This window comes from Setaria viridis, chromosome 6 (assembly GCF_005286985.2).
Source record: "Setaria viridis chromosome 6, Setaria_viridis_v4.0, whole genome shotgun sequence".
Lineage (NCBI taxonomy): Eukaryota > Viridiplantae > Streptophyta > Magnoliopsida > Poales > Poaceae > Setaria > Setaria viridis.
The window spans coordinates 4,718,782-4,737,614 of NC_048268.2; the positions used below are offsets into that span (position 1 = coordinate 4,718,782).

An 18,833-nucleotide genomic window follows, 5' to 3' on the forward strand; every position below is an offset into this window, starting at 1 on the left:
TGGAAAAACAATCCAATTTATCAGCGGCATGAGAGGTGAGATAGGACCCCTGTGAAGCGATATGCACAGAAGTCATGATGTGTGGAGTACATAAAAGATGCAAGTACTGATCGGTTTGATGTTTTATTGTTTCACTTGCTGGGTCACCCAAGTAGCATGTGTAAACAACGAGATAGTAACTTTATTTTAAAGAAGACATCATGTCGTTGTATCTGGACAGGAACTTTATTCAATTGAATTGTCTTTTATGTCAGCTAGGCCTTTCTTTTTCTTATTTCCTTTTCCCTTTCAACTGTTTTTGATTGGATCACCAAGCATGTGTAATCATTCGTGTTCATCCTGCCAGGAAAAGAGTTAACATCATATGGACAGCTTTGTTGCCCGCTTGTCTCGTTTATTTCTGATGCAACGATTATCAGTTTTATTTAGGTACTAGAGCTTGATGTGATATCTCCATAGTTGAACAAATGCGTTGCTACTTCTGTGGCCTTGTTGATGCTACCTGGAAGCTTTTGCGTGTAAACTCTTATCATGCTCCTGGTTTGAAGAACATGTTGTATTGGGAATGTTTGTGCAAGAATGGTGTGAGTTTCAGGAACAATGGGAATAGTGCGTACACATTATATCATGCGATTTTATGTTCATCAACATTTTAGAACATAACACGAACTGCTGGAAAGTGACATGAGCTGCTGTCTGTAGAGTGTGTGGTGATTGTAGTACCATAGTCCTGTCCGTGGGCAGTGACAAGCCCCTAGATTTCTTAAAGCATACAAACCAAAGGAGATAGATACAACCTAACAAGATGCAGATAGGCTGCCAGCTTTTGCCACTACAAATTATTGATCAAACTTGTTGTTTCACAAATGTCCAATGTTTTCGACGTCAGGGTGTCATCATCGACAAGCCATGAGATGAGATGATGAGGGGGTGGTCACTTGAAGTTCTTGCTGTTGCCTCATGCCTTCCTCATGCAGTGGATACATATGCAATCCTTGTTTGCTCGTGTTTACATGGGAGCTATTTAGTGGATTGGATCAGGGTTGAACTTGAGAGACTCCTTCCATATGAGCTCCTTGATAGCTTCTTCGGTGAGCGATGGTTGCTCAAAGTCGAAGCTGAAAGGCGCTGGGCAAACGGGTTCATCATTTATCTCATGAAGGGATGCCAGGTACGGGTGGCATAGAGCCTCATCAACTGCAATAGCACAAAGAAAGGAAGCAATGTTAGTATCTTTCAAGAGACTACTGCTTGTTATCTTTTTCATAATGCAATAATGATATCTGCATGAGTGTTTAGTTCTGTCAGATTTTTTAGGGCATTTGGGACTGAAACAAATAAAGCAGTTAAGATGATATTCATACTTTCCTGTCTGGATGATGGTGATTGAGATAGGATTTAGCTAAAATTTGAACTAAACCCTCAAAATCTTCCTCATCCAGATAGGTTTCTGACACATTTTACAATGCAGCAAGTTCATGTAGGGCTGCAAGATTACCAGTAATCCTTTTGCTCGGATCAAACACAAGCATCCTCTCAAGCAAATCCATGGCACCACTAGACATAGTGGGGAACCGCGCACGGAAGTGTTGCTTGGGGTATTGAGGAAGGGACCTCACATATCTGCGGGCGTTATCGCTTCGGAGGAACCCAAGGCTTGTGTCATCAGGTGAGCCTACCAGCTTTTTGATCAAGAATGAACAGAGTTACAAAAATATAATAGAGAACAATTCTGAGACATATTATCATTCAGGTATTATAAGACTCTTTTCATTTTTCATCTACATTGTGCCACTTATACTACACTGAAACTGAAAAATGTAATCTCAGACCCTTAGCAAATTCGCACAGAAGATTGCACAAAAAGGGGGAGAGTGAAAACAAATTCTTTGATTGGTGAAATTGGAACCGTACCTCGGTTATTAGCCTCAGCTGATGAACATAATCTTTTCCAGGAAACAGAGGCTCTCTTGTAACAATCTCGCCAAGGATGCAGCCTACTGACCACATATCAATAGCCTGAGTGTATTCTGAGCAGTTCAGCAGGAGTTCGGGCGCTCTGTACCACCGCGTAACAACATACTCCATCATGAAGTCAGTTTCAGTTGTGGTCCTTGCAAGGCCAAAATCCCCAATTTTCAGATCACATTTGGCATTCAGCAGCAGGTTGCTCGGCCTGAGGTCTCTGTGCAAGACATTCGCCGAGTGGACGTACTTCAATCCTCGAAGCAGCTGATAGACGAAATACTGCAAGAAGGGAAATTAAGAGTCACATTACTAGCTGCAGCCTGGGGCGTGCGAGATACAGTGCGAAAAAAAAACCAGAAAACATAAAACAATTGACAATTGAAATTTGTGGGAACAATAACATGCCACAAGGTGAACTGCATCTCGGATCATTTGTCGAGACAAAACGTTGTACCTGACAATGATCATCAGTTAGTGGCTGGTTTGATCGTAGAAGGTGATGAAGATCAGTGTCCATCAACTCGTAAACGATATAGACATCGTTGAAGTTCTCCCTCCTGGGTGGGCGTATGATGTCCTTCACTGAAATAACCTGCAGAAAAGGGGGTAGATGTTGTTACAAGTCACCAGAAGTACGAGACTACCGAGTCATCATTATATAATATCTAACAATGCATTATATCTCTAACTTAAGATAAACAAGTTTCCATGCCATAATTAGGATTATAATTGCAGAGACCGATGATATGCAAGGTGGCACAACTCCAAGCGAGTGGCATATTGAAAAAAACAAGTGAGGAACATTAAACTAAATATCTTTATAAAAAGAAGGGATATCTACAAAGATAATCATTATGGCAAACATTCCAGTGATTTCAACGAATTATTGGCAATTTCTGCCTAGATGAGAGAAATGAATTAATGGTTTTGCTTCGAGAGAGAATCACCAGAAATTTTGGCAGATCTCCTCAGACGGCTTACCTTTGCAATGAACTACAGGGTTAACCATGGTTAAATACAATGAAAACATAATTGATATGGATCTTGATCCGACAAGAGTGGAGCATCTCAGCCACATAGATTGCCACAACTCACAAGCTAGAACCATAGGAGGAGAAGAGGGGATCACTTACATTTTCATGATTCATGTGCCTCAGCAACTTAATTTCTCGCAAAGTGCGTTTCGCATCGATCTGATTGTCGAACGCGTTACCGATCTTCTTGATGGCGACCTCCTCGCGAGTCTGCGCATTGACAGCAGCACTGTGCAAAGGAAGGCATGCAATGCAAGCGTTAGAAGGTGAACGCATGCTTGAGGATATATATTGTTAGAACCGAGGATGAAGAAACCATCATCCAAACTTATGATTGCAAAATGCATTTCTTGTCTGCACTCTACACACTTGTTACCATTGGATATTAATGTCACAGAAATTAAAAAAGGGTTGATGTTTTCTCATGTCACACTGGATGATATTTTTTTATCAGTAGCGTCTAAGACAGTGACACCTAAGCCGCCGGCCCTCCTGTGACTCAAACGAGCAGGACCCATGTTTCAATTAGGCCAACTTCATGATAGAGGGAAATTAAATTTGATGTTTAGCATAATATTACTGTAATTGGTAACCCTTAAATTCATATGTAATATGTGTGTGTGTGTGTGTTATTTTTAGTTTGATATAGTATCTGAATATCTGATACTATACGTAGGCCACGCAACACCTAGATGCGAAAGTTATTCTTAGTTGGGGATGGTCGGATGGAGATGGAGCCCTTTGCTTCTTGCATAGGGCGATGCACTGCCACGCGGGTCCCAGTGCAAAGCCTTGACCAAGAAGGCAAGAAGGTTTCCATGCAAAGCTTTCTTCGTCGTTCAGAGAGCTAGTTGATGATCAAAATAAAGCTTAAAAACAAGGCAACCCGGCTGTGGATCGATCGGCATGGCCGGAGAGGAAGAGGAGCTAGAGATAGATGGAGATGATGAAGATGAACGCACCAGATGATGCCGATGGCGCCGCGCCCGACGGGCCGGATGGGCGGGACGTACTTGGCGGAGACCTCGAAGAGGTTGCCGTAGACGTTGTACTGCACGTAGCGTCCGCCGTGCGTGTGCGTGCCCTTGATCTGCGCCTCGCCGCCGTGTCCCAGCCCCAGGCACCCTCCCACGCCGCCGGCGCCGCCTCCGCCTCCTCCCGGCCCCTCCATTCGCATCGACCACTGCACGTACCTCTCCGATCTAGGCTCTGATCCGATCGCCGGCCGGCGGCGCTCCTCACCCTCCCTCTCCCTCTCTGAGAGCTAGCTAGAAAGAAACACACACCAAGCTCGATCGAGACGCCGGCCGCGCAGCAGCAAGCGAGGACGGCAGGAAGAGGACGGAAGCTGGAGGGGAGCTGCCGGCGCGTGCGTGGTTGGTTGCGCGGAGGCCAGGGAGGGGGAGGAGATAAGGAGGAGCGTTGGGGAAAGTGGAAAAGGCGGGAGCTTTTCGTCGAGCGGAAATCGAAGTCCCGTGACGCCCAAAGAGGAGTTGGTTCCTGTTGCTGTTGCTGCTGCTGCTCTCGCTCCATCGCTCCCTGCCTGTGGCTGCTGCCTGCGCACGCCACGGATGCAGCCAGGGATCTCCCTCTTCGATCTTCCAGGCCATTCCTCTCTCCTCCACCCATCTCTTTCCTCCTTCTTCGCCCTTTGCTAGCACAGCAGCTAGCTGCCTTTTTATTCACAGCAGTTCGCTGCTGCATGGCCTGAGCTCCATCTATCTGTGGTCTGGTTTCATGACACCGAGAACATGCAGTCATGTATGATGCATACTGTAGACACTATGCAGGACAGCAGGAGTGAGCTAGCTAGAATGGTTAACATGTGGAGTTCTTCTCTTAAAATGTTCTCTCTTTCAAAGAACAAATATAGTACATGTGTTCAACCTGTATACTCAGCTGGAGACCTGAGCAGATTGGAAGAAATGTGACTGCGTGTCTGCACTCATAATAGACTTGTGCACTAATCAAATGACCCATCCATGTCAGACCACGATGTTCAAATCCAAGTTGCATTTGCAGCCTCGGTACGTACGTGTAATGCCCCTAATGCATATGGAGGGATATCATGCATATAATTCATTAAGGATGTCCCACGCGGCAGTCTCTCATGTATTAACACGCTGTGGGTGGCTTAAAAATTAGAGATGCCATCTAGGTCCATAAACTTGCAGATTGCTTATTATGTAAACCTTAAACTTATCTTGAAGTGCCATCTAGATCCATCATCTTGCAAAAACATCCGTAGAAGTCCTTGCAGTGTAAGGTTAGACCTCTTCATCATTTACCACATTAAAAATTAGAAAACTACAATGGTAGTGTCAGAATTGTGGGGGCATATGCCCTCCTTAAATAAACTAAATAACATAGGTAGTGCTTCTTCCTTTTTATCGTGCTAATAGTGAAAAGCTGATCGTGTTAATAATACTATGATGCAGAGGTTTGGAGTCGGGATGATAAAGTAAAGAAATTACTGACCAACTCCTTTCCAAGAATAATTTTAAGAACATAAATGGAAATTTGGAAAGAAAATATTTTGAAATGGTAATGGAAATATAAGATCATATTTCGTGTTGAATTATAGATGTACCATACTTACATGATTTGTTTTCCATTTTTTCACAAAAATTTCGAGTTATCAGGCCCTAGTCACTCAGCTAGTCCAGCTAAGCTATGTCAAATCATATCCTTCTGCGTTTATATAAAAAATAGAATCGTGTTGAATGAATTGGTTTAATACTAAGAACAGATACTTGTGGTACGTAACTAACAACTACGAATGTTCAAACCTATGGAACAAAAACCATGATTACGTCGTTGTTTATCCCATCACATATATTATTTGGGAGTTCTAACCGATTTTTATATTATTTTCTTTACCGACCTTACCGTTTTTTGGGGGAAATATGGTTTAGAAAATGATACTACAAATTTTCGATCATTTCCAACCGTTTTCACCTCTTTTTGGAAATGCGCTTGGGAAATCCAGAGCGTGCATAAGCAGGTGGAACAGCTCGCCACGCCATGTCAGGCTACGTGCCTGCTGGATTTCTCTGAAAGCTTCAGGTATTTTGCTTTTTATTTTAATTTGTTTCCTTTTTCTGAAGAGCTCTGTCACCTCTAGCAAGTAGAGGTGGTACATATTTGAAGAGTGTAATAATTGAAGTAATGATGTCAAATAGTAGTTCCATTTGTGCACATCTCATAAAAAATTAGGGCCAACGGTGCAAGTACATAAATGTTTTGAGCACTGACTTAACATCTAGGGCAAAGAAAATGTTCAGTTTGAAAAAACTAATGGCAATTTGCAAAATAAAAAGGGCCAAAACAGTGATTAGAGCGCAAGTTTGGGGCAATAACATGATCGCCCAATTAAACAAACATAAACAAAAAGATGGAACACTTTAGTTGCTGAGAAACATAAACAAAAAGATGGAACACTTTAGTTGCTGAGAAAATAAGGAGAATAAATATACAACCGAAACTAAAGAGGAAGTCCGTCGCGGCCCATCACTGCACGTAGAAAAGGAAGCGTTCCTCAAACACATGCACAGCCTCAAACCATCAGACAACATAAAATGGATCATTTTAGGGACTTCAATGGTTCAGCCTCATTTACCGAGAAAGAGACAAAAGCAACCGAAACCTAAACAAGGTTCAGGACGCAATAAACTTCTAAGGTCTCAAAGAAATAAATCTGCAGAACAAAAAATTCACATGGAGCAACGAAAGGCGTAGACCGACACTCGTTCGGCTTGACAGAGTCTTTTGCAACCAAACTTGGGATCTTGACTTTGAAAACTGTCTCCTTCACACACTATCGTCTTCACACTCAGACTACTGTCCCCTTCTGCTAACAAACCAAGCAGGCCCGAGACACCCGACGCCTTTCAAGTTCGAAAATTTATGGGTACGACTGCCTCACTTCTAGGAGGTCGTCAGCAGAGCTTGGAATGCTCCTACTCAACACACTGAACCATTCCACAAGCTGGGTCACAAACTCCATACAACATCCCAGGCCCTAAAGCAATGGAGCATTTCCATGCTCTCTGAGGTCAAGATGAAGATGCTTATAGCTCAGGCAGTCATTCTTCGCTTGGATGAGGCACAGGATGTGAGGCCCCTCTCACCGAAGGATTCATGGTTGCACAGAAAACTAAAGAAACGAGTCATGGGATGGACAGTTATTGAAAAGGCTAGGAAAAAACAATGCTCTAGAGTAACGTACCTGAGGGAGGGGGACGCTAACACGAGGTTCTTCCACTTAAAGGCAAATGGAAGACGTAGGAAGAATTTGATTCAGCAGCTGCGCAAAGACAGTGGTTGGGTTGTCTCACACAACGATAAACATCAAGTCATACAGGAACATTTTGAGAGCATCATGAAGGAACCACCACCTCGTTCGAAAGACCTCAACTGGTCATCGTTGAGTTTGCTAGCGCTGGATTTGTCCTCCTTGGACAGCCCTTTCACAGAGGACAAAGTTTTGCAAGCAATCTCTCAAACACCAAAAAATAAGGCACCAGGGCCGGACAGCTACACCGGGTTGTTCTTCAAGCACTATTGGGAAATAATCAAACATGACCTAATCGCGGCCATCAACTCTCTACATGCCTCCCACTGCGCGGACCTAAACTTACTCAACAAGGCCAACATCATCCTTATCCCAAAAAAAAGAAGGAGCGGAGGACATCCGGGATGTTAGACCAATTAGTCTGATCCATGCCATAACAAAGATTATAACAAAGATTCTAGCCCCGTGCCTAGCTCCGTTCATGAACGAGCTCATCTCGCTCTGCCAAAGCGCCTTCATTAGGGGTCGAAGCATACACGACAACTTCCTATACGTGCATAACCTTGCGCGTTGTTTCCATAGGAACAAGACACCAGCCCTGCTCATGAAACTCGACATATCAAAGGCCTTCGACTCCGTGCGATGGGACTAGTAGATCTTGCTACAAGAGAGAGGATTCCCAACAAGATGGAGGGACTGGATTGCGGCCCTTCTCACCACATCGACATCGCATGTCTTGCTTAATGAGATCCCCTTGGACCCGATACAGCACGGCAGAGGACTGCACCAAGGCGACCCGTTCTCACCGCTGCTCTTCATCCTAGCAATAGATCCTCTACACTGTCTACTCTCCATAGCAACCGAAAGAGGGCTTCTTAGCAAGCTAAACGGCCGAGCAGCAAGATTGAGAGTACCATGTATGCGGACGAAGCGGTAATCTTTGTCAAGTCAACGATGCATGATGTAACCAAACTAAAAGACCTGCCACTCAAATTTGGGGAAGTAACTGGTCTAAGCACCAATATACAGAAAACAAGCATCACACCCATCAGTTGCACAAACATTGACCTCGAGGCCATACTAGTCAACCTTCCAGTCGCACGGAAAAACTTCCCTCTCAAATATCTCAGGTTACCGCTAACGGTCAGATGACTGAGGAAGTTGGATTTCCAGCCGCTAATCGACAGAGCAGCCAATAAGCTTTCAATTTGGAATGGCAAGAACTTGACCTAAGTGGGACGTGTCAACCTTACCAAATCGATGTTGTCTTCACAACTGGTGTACCTATTGATGGTACTCAAAATGCCAAATGAGGTTTTGGAAGAGATAGACAAAATTCGCAAACGCTTCTTGTGGGCTGGTGACAAGGAGCTCTCGGCGGGAGAGGGGGAATGCAAGGTTAACTGGACAAGGACCAATCTACCAAAGGAGCACGACAGATTTCGAGAAATTTGCAAGGGCGCTGCGTATAAGATGGTTGTGGCATGAATGGGTATCCCCGGATAAGACGTGGATTGGAGCTGAAACACCATGTGACGACAAGGATCGGCTGCTCTCCGCCGCATGTATGACAATCGAGCTTGGAAATGGAGAAAGGACTCGGTTCTGGTCCGATGCATGGATACAAAGATCAAAAGACATTGCACTCGACCTCTACGCCTGATCGAAAAGAAAAAAGAGGACAGTGGCTGAGGCGCTGTGAAACAAAAAAAGAGGACAGTGGCTGACGCGCTGCGAAACAACAACTGGATAAGAGACATAAACTACTGCTCAGGCTTCACAACCGCACACCTACACGAATTTGTCACGCTATGAAATCTAACGTGAGCATGTGTACTACAGCCTGTACAGGAAGATCGCATCACATGGAAACTCACGCAGAGCGGGCAATACACAACGACTTCAGCCTACAAAGCATAGTTCATCGGGTGCACCAAAGCATCCTAGATAGCCAGCATTTGGTAGTTGTGCCTCCCCCTCAAAATGTAAATTCTTTGTATGGCTAATTGTGCATAACAGGGTGTGGTTGTCAGACAGGCTAGCAAGATGAGGGTGGGACGACAGCCTAACTTATCCACTTTTCAGATGCACGATGGAGACAGCATACCACCTCCTGGTGGAATGCCGATTCGCCAAATGTATTTGGACATTGGTGGCATCCTGGACCTCACAGGTGAATCTTGCGCCGGACGAATGGCCTCAAAGCATGACATGCTTGGAATGGTGGTGCAATATTACAACAACACCAGGAATCTCACGGAATGTCACACGAAGCATATCACTCCTGATCAAATGGGAGATTTGGAAGGAAAGGAATGCAAGAAAGCCCGGTTGTCTTTTTTTGGTTGTCTTTTTTTTTCTTCTTTCCATGTTTATTGGTTTGTCGGCTGTAACTATCCCTCTCTATCAATGAATTAGGCATAATCTCGTGCCTGTTCGTTAAAAAAACTAAAGAGGAAACAAGGACACTGAATAGATGCTTTAAGATAGAGACGATATGTAGAAAGATTAACAGACAACTCTTTTTTTCTAAAGGAGATAAAAAAAATTAGAGGGCACACATACACAAACCATGTTTCTTTTCATTTTGGCGAGGAAGGCCCTGGTTTGTTTCTTTTTTTTTTCGAGAGGGCCTGGTTTATTTCTTCTAACTGGGCAAATCACATGGGCTTGTTCTTTTGATGGGCTAGAAAATAATAATGCGGGGCTTTTCGTCGTCGGGCCCTGTGCAACGTTTTTTTTTCCTTTCTGTCATGTGGCCCGACGACGACGGCGGACGGGCAGGTATAGAGGCCCAAGCTACTTCCGACCAGACAGACCAGAAGAAGAGAGAGACCCAAGCTACTCCAAGCGGAGCCAGAGCCCAACCCAGCCCAGCCCATTTACCACTGCCCGCACCAGTGGCGGCTCGCCTCCGCCGCGAACCGCAGCGCCTTCATCGATGGCGGAGGCGGAGGCGGACGTGGCGGCGGCGTCGCTGTTCGGTGCCGACCGCCGCCTCTGCTCCGCTGACATCCTCGCGCCGGCTGAGGTCAACGCTTTCTCCTCCTCGCTCGTTTCTTCGGCCGCCCTCGATCGAGTCGAAAATTTTGTGGTCACTGACCTGTCCTCTTTGTCGTCGGTAGGTCCGGGCAAGGATCGAGGTGGCGGTGCTTAACTTCCTCGCCGCACTCGCTTCGCCCACCTCGCCGGCCATCTCCGTCCTCCCCCTGGTACGCTAGGTTCCAAACCGAAACCCCCATTCCTTTCTTGCTGCAGTAATTGGTTCTGCGTGCTTCATCCATGGGAATAAGCACAGGGTTTCGATTCCCTGTCAATTATTGCAATTCGTAATCAATTACTGCGAGCTGTAGCATTCCGTTTCATAATTTCAGATGACCATGGCAAAATGTGCTGGGAATAGTATGTTTACCACTGATCAGTGATCAATTCAGTGTGCAACACTGCAACTGCAAACCATTCTGAAGGAATTGCTTTTTTGCACGGCAGATTAGCCGGAGCTCTGCCAACTGCAGCCTGCGCAGCGGGTTGCTGAGTGATGTTTCGTCGATTTACCTCTCATACGCCTTCTGCAAGAGGTCCCTGATGAGAGAAAGCAATGGAAAGGCGTTCGTAAGAGGTGGTCGAGTACTCCTTCAGTGTCTTGGGATACATTTATCTGCTTTGCCATGCCCATTTGTTCCGCTGAAATGCTTGTATATTTTTCAATAGTATGGAAGGTCATGGAGATGTGCTACAAGATCTTGGGGGAGGGGAAGCTGGTCCACCAACGGGAGTTGTTCTACAAGCTCCTCTCGGACTCGCCCAAGTACTTCAGTTGTCAGCGTCATGTCAACAGAGCCATTCAAGGTCAACATTTTGCCCCACCAATTTGGTTCTTGCATGATCGACGCATACCATGATCCTAATCAGATTCCATACCTTCTTCTTATGCAGATGTAGTTTCCTTGCTCCGGTGTACAAGGCAGAGCCTAGGAGTCATGGCATCAAGCAGAGGGGCACTGATTGGGCGCCTTGTGTTGCATGTGTGCTCCATGATATATTTAAATATGTCCTAATTATTGGAATTATCTGCTGAGGGAATACATGATAAACTCTTGTTTATCTTTTCGCAAAGCACCTAAACTGCATGTTTAAACTACCTTAGGAACCAGATGAAGAACAAATTGACTGTTCTATTCTTGGAGCTTCAGGACATGCAATTACTGGAGACCTGAATGTATTGAGCAAATTAAATTTGTCTTCAGATGCCCGGTATATCATTGTAGTGGAGAAGGTACCAATATTGCTTTTGCAGTCTAATAGTGATTTGTCTCTATCTGCTACCTGCTGATATGTCACTTGTTTGAATAGGATGCCATATTCCAGAGGCTAGCTGAAGACCGCTTGTATAATCAGCTTCCTTGTATCCTGATCACTGCAAAGGGATATCCTGATATTGCCTCAAGGTTCTTTTTTTTACCTCGAATGTGCATGAGAGTTGCATGTCATTGAATTAGAGAAAGCATAAGAAATGCCAGTTTGTTTACAAAGACCCTAGAGGCAAAGAAAACTGGAAGAACAAAGAAAAAAAGAAGAAGAAAAACAGCTCATCTAGTAGAGCACATTTTCTTCGATATAATCTCCATCTTTTTGTTGATAATATTTGGTTATTTGGTGTACTTATTCCATTTATCTTTGCTGTTATGATACAGGTTTATCTTGCATCGATTGAGCCAGACTTTTCCAAATATGCCGATTTTCGCATTAGTGGATTGGTTAAGCCATTTCCTGTGCTGATCACTATATAGTAGAGATGACAGATATTCCTTTAACCATTTCAGATAACATTTATTTTCCAATTTTCAGGAACCCAGCAGGGCTTGCTATTCTGTGCACTTACAAATATGGAAGCATATCAATGGGTTTGGAGTCATACAGATATGGTATGGTACTTTCTCTGAGTTATCAGACCCTTATGATGCTTATACCACTGAACAATATGAATCTTGTTCTCCATTTCCAGCTTGCAACGTGAAATGGCTTGGGCTAAGAGGGGATGATCTGCAGCTTATCCCTGATCGTGCATTTCAAGAGCTGAAGCCACGTGATTTGCAGATTGCCAAAAGCTTGCTGTCATCAAAGTTCCTACAGGTGTGTATTTGGCTCCTCAGACTTCAAGTAGTGTAGTGGTGCTGGAAGCTGCGTTTTTTTTTTTTTTTTTTTTTTTTTGGAAACAAACCAGCAGTAGTGTAGTGGTGCTGGAAGCTGCAAAATTTAAAATTAGGTACAATTGGTGACACTGAAGTAACATGTACAAAGGAGACATTTTAGCATCAATTGGTGCCATATAGCTGCATTATGACTTTATGAGAATTACAACTTCTTGGTTTGGCCAAAAGGTGGCAACATAATTTCTGTATAAGTGGCCAATGAGTGTGGCTAGTGCAAATTTTGTGTCAAACTATGACATAATCTTGTTAATGTTGGCAATGCATCCATTACCAGTTACCTGAAAGTTAATCAGCTATGGGAAAGAATAAATTCCCAGTTTTTTTTAAAAAAGAATAAATTCCCTGGAATGTTCTGTTTGTAGCTGACCATTCTAAATATGAAACTAATATGCTCATGTGGAACAATGTGACATGTTTTTGCATTAAGGATTACCTGAGATCGTTTAAAGATCTTCTGATCTTCATAGTACAGCTGCTAATCCCTGATGCTTGATCATTTAAGTTGATCTTGTGACTTGAGGCCATAAACTCTTTCTTTTGGTGGGAAAGTATGCTTATAGCTTAAGGGGCTATGTGACATCTAATTTATGCTGGTTTTTGGCTGCAGGAGTCTCACAGAGCTGAGCTGATGCTGATGGTGGAGACGGGCAAGCGTGCGGAGATTGAGGCCCTCTACTCACACGGGTTCGATTTCTTGGGGAAGTACATTGCGAGAAAGATTGTACAGGGCGATTACATCTGACACTACCGTGTGCCATGTTGTTTGTTTCTCTTTTTGTACTGAGCGCTGAAATGTTAGCATGGTTGCATGGTCTGCATTAACTAACGTCCAATGCCTGTAGATTGATACAATGATGATATTGAACTATACATAAATAGAAAAGATTTTTGCTTCTTCTTGTTACTCCTAGTCCAATATATACTTGCATCTCCAAACAAACCAGCTTGTTGTTGGAGGCTTAATAAGCTTGCGAACTCCAGACGCTGTTTTCTGCAGACTCGTATGAAAGCTGCTAGTCTGTAAATCAAGCTCATCTGGTGAAACGGTGAAATCTGAATGAATTTGAAGAGGCTGGTGACATGCATTCATAGGCGGATTACGTGCTGGTCGGTTATGAACTGGAACTCTGGCTCGGCTGTTGCGGCCCCTCTCTTGAGTTTGCGAGTATAATGATTGCTTTAGATTGGACCAGTTCCATGGTCCATGGCTGTATTTACAGGCGCTTTCGTTATGGGTATTGACATAAATTACATAACATAAAATAATTGTACTTACATAATACATGAACTACATGTCGATGGCATTTTGCAACTTCTTGTAATATATCCCACCACAATCCTGACGATCAACGACTTACAAACCAACAAGGTACAGAAGTAGCACCCTTTTATATTTTTTCACCGCCAACCCCAAACAGAGGCTGCATTTTAAGATAACAGAAATGGAAACTAGTTTGTGCATGCAGAATTTTCTTTGCAAAATTTCACCGAGGAGCATATAGGACTGATACCACAGGTGGATCTGAAAACTTGGACTCACCAACTTGTACAGTGACTGCAGGACTTAGATCGAAGAAGTTGTAATCCAAGTTCGATTCCACACTCCTTTCTCCTTCCATATCCTTCACAACCATTGACATTGCAGGCCTTCTATTTTTATCACTCTGCAAACACCACCTTGCAAGCTTTATGGTCTCAATCACGTCTTCCTTGTGTAAACTCATGTCATCACTGCTCCTGTCAATCATATCTTCCAGGAGATCATTCTTTGCCTTATCTTGTAGCACTATGATGACTTGGACACTACTTTCGTGCTGGGAGTAGTCAAGGTTCTTCCTTCCACTGATGATTTCCATTACCACAATGCCGAAGCTGCAAACATCAACCTTCTCGGTGATTTGTGATGTCAGCCATTCAGGTGCCATGTACCCCGGTGTTCCTCTCATTCGAGTCATCACATGACTTTCACCCCTATCAATCAGTTTAGACAGTTCAAAATCCGAAATTTTGGCATTGAAATTTTCATCTAGAAGGATGTTCTGCGGCTTGATATCTAGATGAGCAATCCTCTGTCTACACTCCTCGTGAAGATAAGATAAGCCCCTGGCAATGTCGTTGATGATCTTGCGTCTTGTGTGCCACTCAAGAGGAACAAACTTATCTCTCTGATAGATCCACTTGTCCAGTGATCCCCTGGGCATGTATTCAAATACCAACAACCTATATGATTTCTCTGAGCAAAAGCCAATCAACCTCACCAGATTGATGTGATGAAGGCTACCAATTGTTTGGACTTCAGCCAAGAAATCTTTCTTTCCTTGACCAGCTCGATCCAAGCATTTAACTGCAACTCTTTCATTGTCTAACTGTCCCTCATAAACTGAGCCAAATTCTCCTTGCCCGAGCTTGTTGCTGAAGTCCTGGGTTGCCACTTTCAATAATTTGAAAGCGAGCCTCGTAGGCATTCCGGCTACATCACTAAAATCATTATCGTCATCATTTTTGTGGTGTCTCCTTTTATCTGATACTATTGTAGTAAAGGTTATCATAACGAGAGAAAACATTACCCCTGCAATTATAGAACCCAAAAGCACCTTGTGATTTCCTGAGGGTGGTGTGTCAGCTGCACCTTCAGGTACGCACCAGATTTAAATCCTGCGTTTGCCTGTAGTGAAAAGACACGTGTGAGCAAGAAGCACCTATTAAAATTACCAACAAACAGAGCAGCTTTGCAAGAGCAGTTTCTCAAGCAGGCTAGCTTGCAACTCTCTTCATCGACCTGTATTAGCTCTCCTGCGTACTCTCGTAGGAAAAAATCGGCATCTATTAATGATACACCTGGATTATCATAGCAATTCCTATGAGTTGATGGTGATGTAAAGACTGGCAAGAAATTGGGTTCAGCAGTGTGCATCCACGATCTGGTCTCTGACTGACAGTCTGGTTGAAGTATGTTGCACCTGTATCGCTTGTAACCGGGCAGGAACACTGGCCATTTGAACAGACACCATAGTCCCCGCAGACATTCGGGTAATCACAAGCATCCAATGTGAAGGCGTCCTCTTTCAGTGACCACTACTGCTGGTCATCCTTCCACTCATACAACCTGAGATGCCCATCAGACTCCAACCTCAAAAACTGAAAGGACACAGCCGGTGTCAAGGTGATCATATTTCTTGGTTCTGTAAGAGGGGAAACAAACCAAGTTAGACTCCCATTTATAAGAGATACATATGGCTGTCCTTTCTGTGTAGTGTTTTCAACATCAATGTAGTAAAAATAGTATGGTTGAGGTGGGTTAGATCCAGCAAACGCGTACAAACCATCAGAAAGAACAGTGAGATAAAACAGATTGCTGGCAGTCCATTCAGTGGCAGATGTGTTGGGTGTTAACCTCATACCTTTCTCTAGCCGCTGCTTAGGAAGAAGGAAATCCGTTGGATGATCAAATGACTGCCAGACTGAGGTGTTACGGTGGTCGAAGAGCACTAGATACCCGGAGTTAGTGAGCTTAATTCCAGCAACAGATTGACCTGACGTATTAGTGGACCACACGAGGTTCCCATCAATGTCCTGCAACAGAAGATTGCCGTCGGTAGTAAAGTTGAGGGTGGCATTACTGTGGAGGAGGTGGTCACGGTTTGCATACCAGAAAACTGTGGTATAATCCACGTACTCCAGGTCACTGGAGTAGATATTAACACTTTGTTTAAAAAAAAAAGAGTCAGGAGAGTTGCGGGAAAGCCTGACGAGCAAAACAAAATGAAGTTATGTACACTCACATCCCCAGCTAGGATCTATGGGAAGGGAAACAAGCGACACAATAGACAATTAAGCATGCCTCACGACCTCTATTAACCGCCCTAGCTGTTTAGCCCCTGCCGCGACCCATGTATTTGCCTCCTCTTTTATCTTGTCCACTAATCGGTTAAGTGATTATTCCTGGTGTTGGAAAATTTGTGTATTGCGCTCCTTCCATATCTCTCACAACACGAGGATGATCAATGTTCTCAAGCCTTTCGTATCGACGACTTACCCGCCCGTTAAAGTTGACCACCAGTTGTGGAGCGTGCCGTGCGAAATCCAACAGTTTGGGTCCAAAACGTCGCACCTTGTCCATGCACTCACCCGCGACTAAATAGTCCTCGCGAAACTACATTGAGTGAACAGGTGAATTCCAGTCTCCTGAGTCACGTCGCAGAGAATGCAACGTGGACTACTCGACCATCCCGGCGCAAGAAGATATTAACACTGAACACTCCAAAGAGAATGCGGTCGTCTGGGTAGTTACCGGTATGGTAGAATCCTGCAGCGAAGGCTAGACTGGAATTGCCTGGGAACATGTGGAGGAGCGCAACACTCGAAGGATAATTCCAGACTGTGGACAAGTTTGCAGTGTGGCCAGGCAAGCTGATGGAGCCGGTTTCGATAGCTAGTTTGGCTATGGTGAGTATCAGTAGAAAGCTTGCCACGTCCATGCATTAGGATTCAGGATCGGAGGGTAGGCAGGGAGAGCACTTGGAGAGAGTCTGTGTAATTGTATAACCTGTTGGTTCATTCATTTGCCACTTGTAGCAGCACTTATAATTCTTTGATCCACAGGATTCCCTCACCATCATGGCAGACTTGTAGGCCTTCTTAGGTGAAATGCGTGCTGGATTTTGCCGTCAAAATGGACACAGCATCTCCTCTTGATAGGATGATAACTGTGCCTTGTGGGATACGGCGAGGACCAACATATGGTTCTTAAAACACAGCCACACGGTATACCTATCAAGAAGTGATAGACGCGGAAAACTATTGACAAGGTGGCTCAGCTAGCCAGATTCGTTTGTCCAGAGTCCAGACTGGAGGATAGTGGAAGTGGAACTGGTCAACTCAATTCTGCTTTGTTTTTGGCTGCAGGAGAGTCACAAAGCTGAGCTGACGCTGATGGTGCAGGCGGGCAAGCGTGCGGAGATCGAAGCCCTCTACTCCTACGGGTTCGATTCCTTGGGGAAGTACATCACGAGAAAGATTGTAAAGGGCGATTACATCTGACATTGCTGTGCAGTTTGCATCTCTGCTTGTATTGAACGCTGAAATGCTAGAATGGTTGCACGGGACAAATAGCTGCATGAATTATGTCCAATGCCTGCAGATCGATACAATGATGATATCTAATTATGCATAAATAGAAAAGATGTGCTTCTTCTTATTACTCCTAGTCAAATACTGATATAGATGACTGAAGGGAAATGAGGTTGGTTAGCTGCTATCATCACCACAAAATGAATAAATAGAATCGCTTGAACAGCAATAGATTACACCTTCGCTCGTGCGTGGTGCAACGGAGGATTTGTCAAAGCCGAGTGGTCCATGTAGCCAATATCAGAGTAGTCATAGGGCTTGACGAAGTGTGCAAATAAGCAGCACGTCTATATAGAAGTCCATACGTTCGGGAAGAGTAACCGGTAACGGTGTGACGCTAGCACTCGACATCAAGCTCGGCACAGCAAAAGCGCCTACAATTCCCTCATGCAGAGCTTGGCCAGCCACGCACGGGCACAGCAGCCGGCGGCCAGCACGTATCAATGGCGGCGGCCAGCTGGCCAGGAGGTTCAGGGTGGCTTTGCTAGGTGTTGGGGACCGCCCCACAACACACCCTGAACGATGCTGGCGGGGACCTTCTCTCTGGATCGACTCTAACCTCATCGCTTCCCCCTTTTTACGAAGCTAATAAATAATCGAAGTTAATTATCACGAAGGTGTCCACCTTGTTGTTTTGTAGGCAAGGACTCACGAAGTCAAATCCCCCATGGAGCTCTCAGCGATTTGGCTTCGGAAAGACTCCGAGACCAGAAGCCGAAGTTAGCTGACTTCGACCTCAAGAAGACGGGAAGTTTGCAGAAGTTCACTTAGTTTCAACGAAGCTGAAGAGTAAGGAGGAGGATAGTCAAGACGGTCCTGGAACCACTTAATAGCAGGACAACTCCATAACAAGAATCTAGTACGAGGTTGGATATGTAATTTTACCGTGAAAGCAACATCTTGAATAGGAACCAAGTTACACGGAATATTTCTGGGATGTAGTGGTTGAATATGGGTATAACGGGGATGCGGAAATGTAACTTTATGGCCCTGTAAAGGGAGACGAACCGTCCCTCCCGGGAGAACGTTAATCATCGATAGGACAACCACTGTAATATTTGTCTGAACGGTTGTTGTCTTCGTTCGTCATAACATTCCTACTATTGTTTGGGGATCCCAACTAGGGTTAATCAGGTGATTGGCGCCTGACCGGGTGATTATTTTATATACGAGCTACCTAATGGGCCAGCCTCA

General features: G+C 44.5%; 3 protein-coding genes across 4 annotated transcripts; 1 reads left to right on the forward strand and 2 right to left on the reverse strand.

The window, feature by feature from the left end:
* Positions 1-660: 660 nt before the first annotated feature.
* On the reverse strand, positions 661-4,585 carry LOC117860619 (mitogen-activated protein kinase 2). Its single transcript, XM_034743965.2, has 6 exons — positions 3,965-4,585; positions 3,102-3,231; positions 2,423-2,560; positions 1,915-2,247; positions 1,499-1,682; positions 661-1,197 (listed from the first exon to the last, which is right to left on the reverse strand). The coding sequence occupies exons 1-6, from the start codon at positions 4,177-4,179 to the stop codon at positions 1,025-1,027; spliced, it is 1,173 nt and encodes a 390-aa protein (XP_034599856.1). The 5' UTR covers positions 4,180-4,585; the 3' UTR covers positions 661-1,024.
* Positions 4,586-10,170: 5,585 nt separating this feature from the next.
* On the forward strand, positions 10,171-13,413 carry LOC117859731 (meiotic recombination protein SPO11-2). The gene is made up of 11 exons (XM_034742912.1): positions 10,171-10,327; positions 10,422-10,508; positions 10,786-10,915; positions 11,008-11,145; positions 11,233-11,321; positions 11,444-11,572; positions 11,650-11,744; positions 11,991-12,053; positions 12,145-12,221; positions 12,302-12,429; positions 13,117-13,413. The coding sequence occupies exons 1-11, from the start codon at positions 10,238-10,240 to the stop codon at positions 13,249-13,251; spliced, it is 1,161 nt and encodes a 386-aa protein (XP_034598803.1). The 5' UTR covers positions 10,171-10,237; the 3' UTR covers positions 13,252-13,413.
* Positions 13,414-13,762: 349 nt separating this feature from the next.
* Positions 13,763-17,062, reverse strand: LOC117859732 (G-type lectin S-receptor-like serine/threonine-protein kinase SD2-5). 2 transcript variants are annotated; one of them, XM_072294595.1, is made up of 3 exons: positions 15,911-17,062; positions 15,077-15,691; positions 13,763-14,987 (listed from the first exon to the last, which is right to left on the reverse strand). In XM_072294595.1, the coding sequence occupies exon 3, from the start codon at positions 14,972-14,974 to the stop codon at positions 13,994-13,996; it is 981 nt and encodes a 326-aa protein (XP_072150696.1). In that variant the 5' UTR covers positions 14,975-14,987; positions 15,077-15,691; positions 15,911-17,062; the 3' UTR covers positions 13,763-13,993. The 2 variants fall into 2 exon arrangements, with proteins under 2 accessions (XP_072150696.1, XP_072150695.1); XM_072294594.1 differs by having other exon boundaries at positions 13,763-15,691.
* Between the last annotated feature and the right edge of the window lie 1,771 nt (positions 17,063-18,833).

Bases quoted from the DNA above. Each gene is read 5' to 3' on its own strand.
- LOC117859732 (XM_072294594.1), bottom strand. From the start codon at position 15,073: ATGTTTTCTCTCGTTATGATAACCTTTACTACAATAGTATCAGATAAA.
- LOC117859731 (XM_034742912.1), top strand. From the start codon at position 10,238: ATGGCGGAGGCGGAGGCGGACGTGGCGGCGGCGTCGCTGTTCGGTGCC. The intron at 12,222-12,301 runs GTATGGTACTTT...CTCCATTTCCAG, and splicing joins TTTGGAGTCATACAGATATG to CTTGCAACGTGAAATGGCTT. The intron at 12,430-13,116 runs GTGTGTATTTGG...TTTTGGCTGCAG, and splicing joins TGTCATCAAAGTTCCTACAG to GAGTCTCACAGAGCTGAGCT.
- LOC117860619 (XM_034743965.2), bottom strand. From the start codon at position 4,179: ATGCGAATGGAGGGGCCGGGAGGAGGCGGAGGCGGCGCCGGCGGCGTG. The intron at 3,232-3,964 runs GTGCGTTCATCT...TCCTTTGCACAG, and splicing joins GGCGCCATCGGCATCATCTG to TGCTGCTGTCAATGCGCAGA. The intron at 2,561-3,101 runs GTAAGTGATCCC...CCTTTTCTGCAG, and splicing joins GGCACATGAATCATGAAAAT to GTTATTTCAGTGAAGGACAT.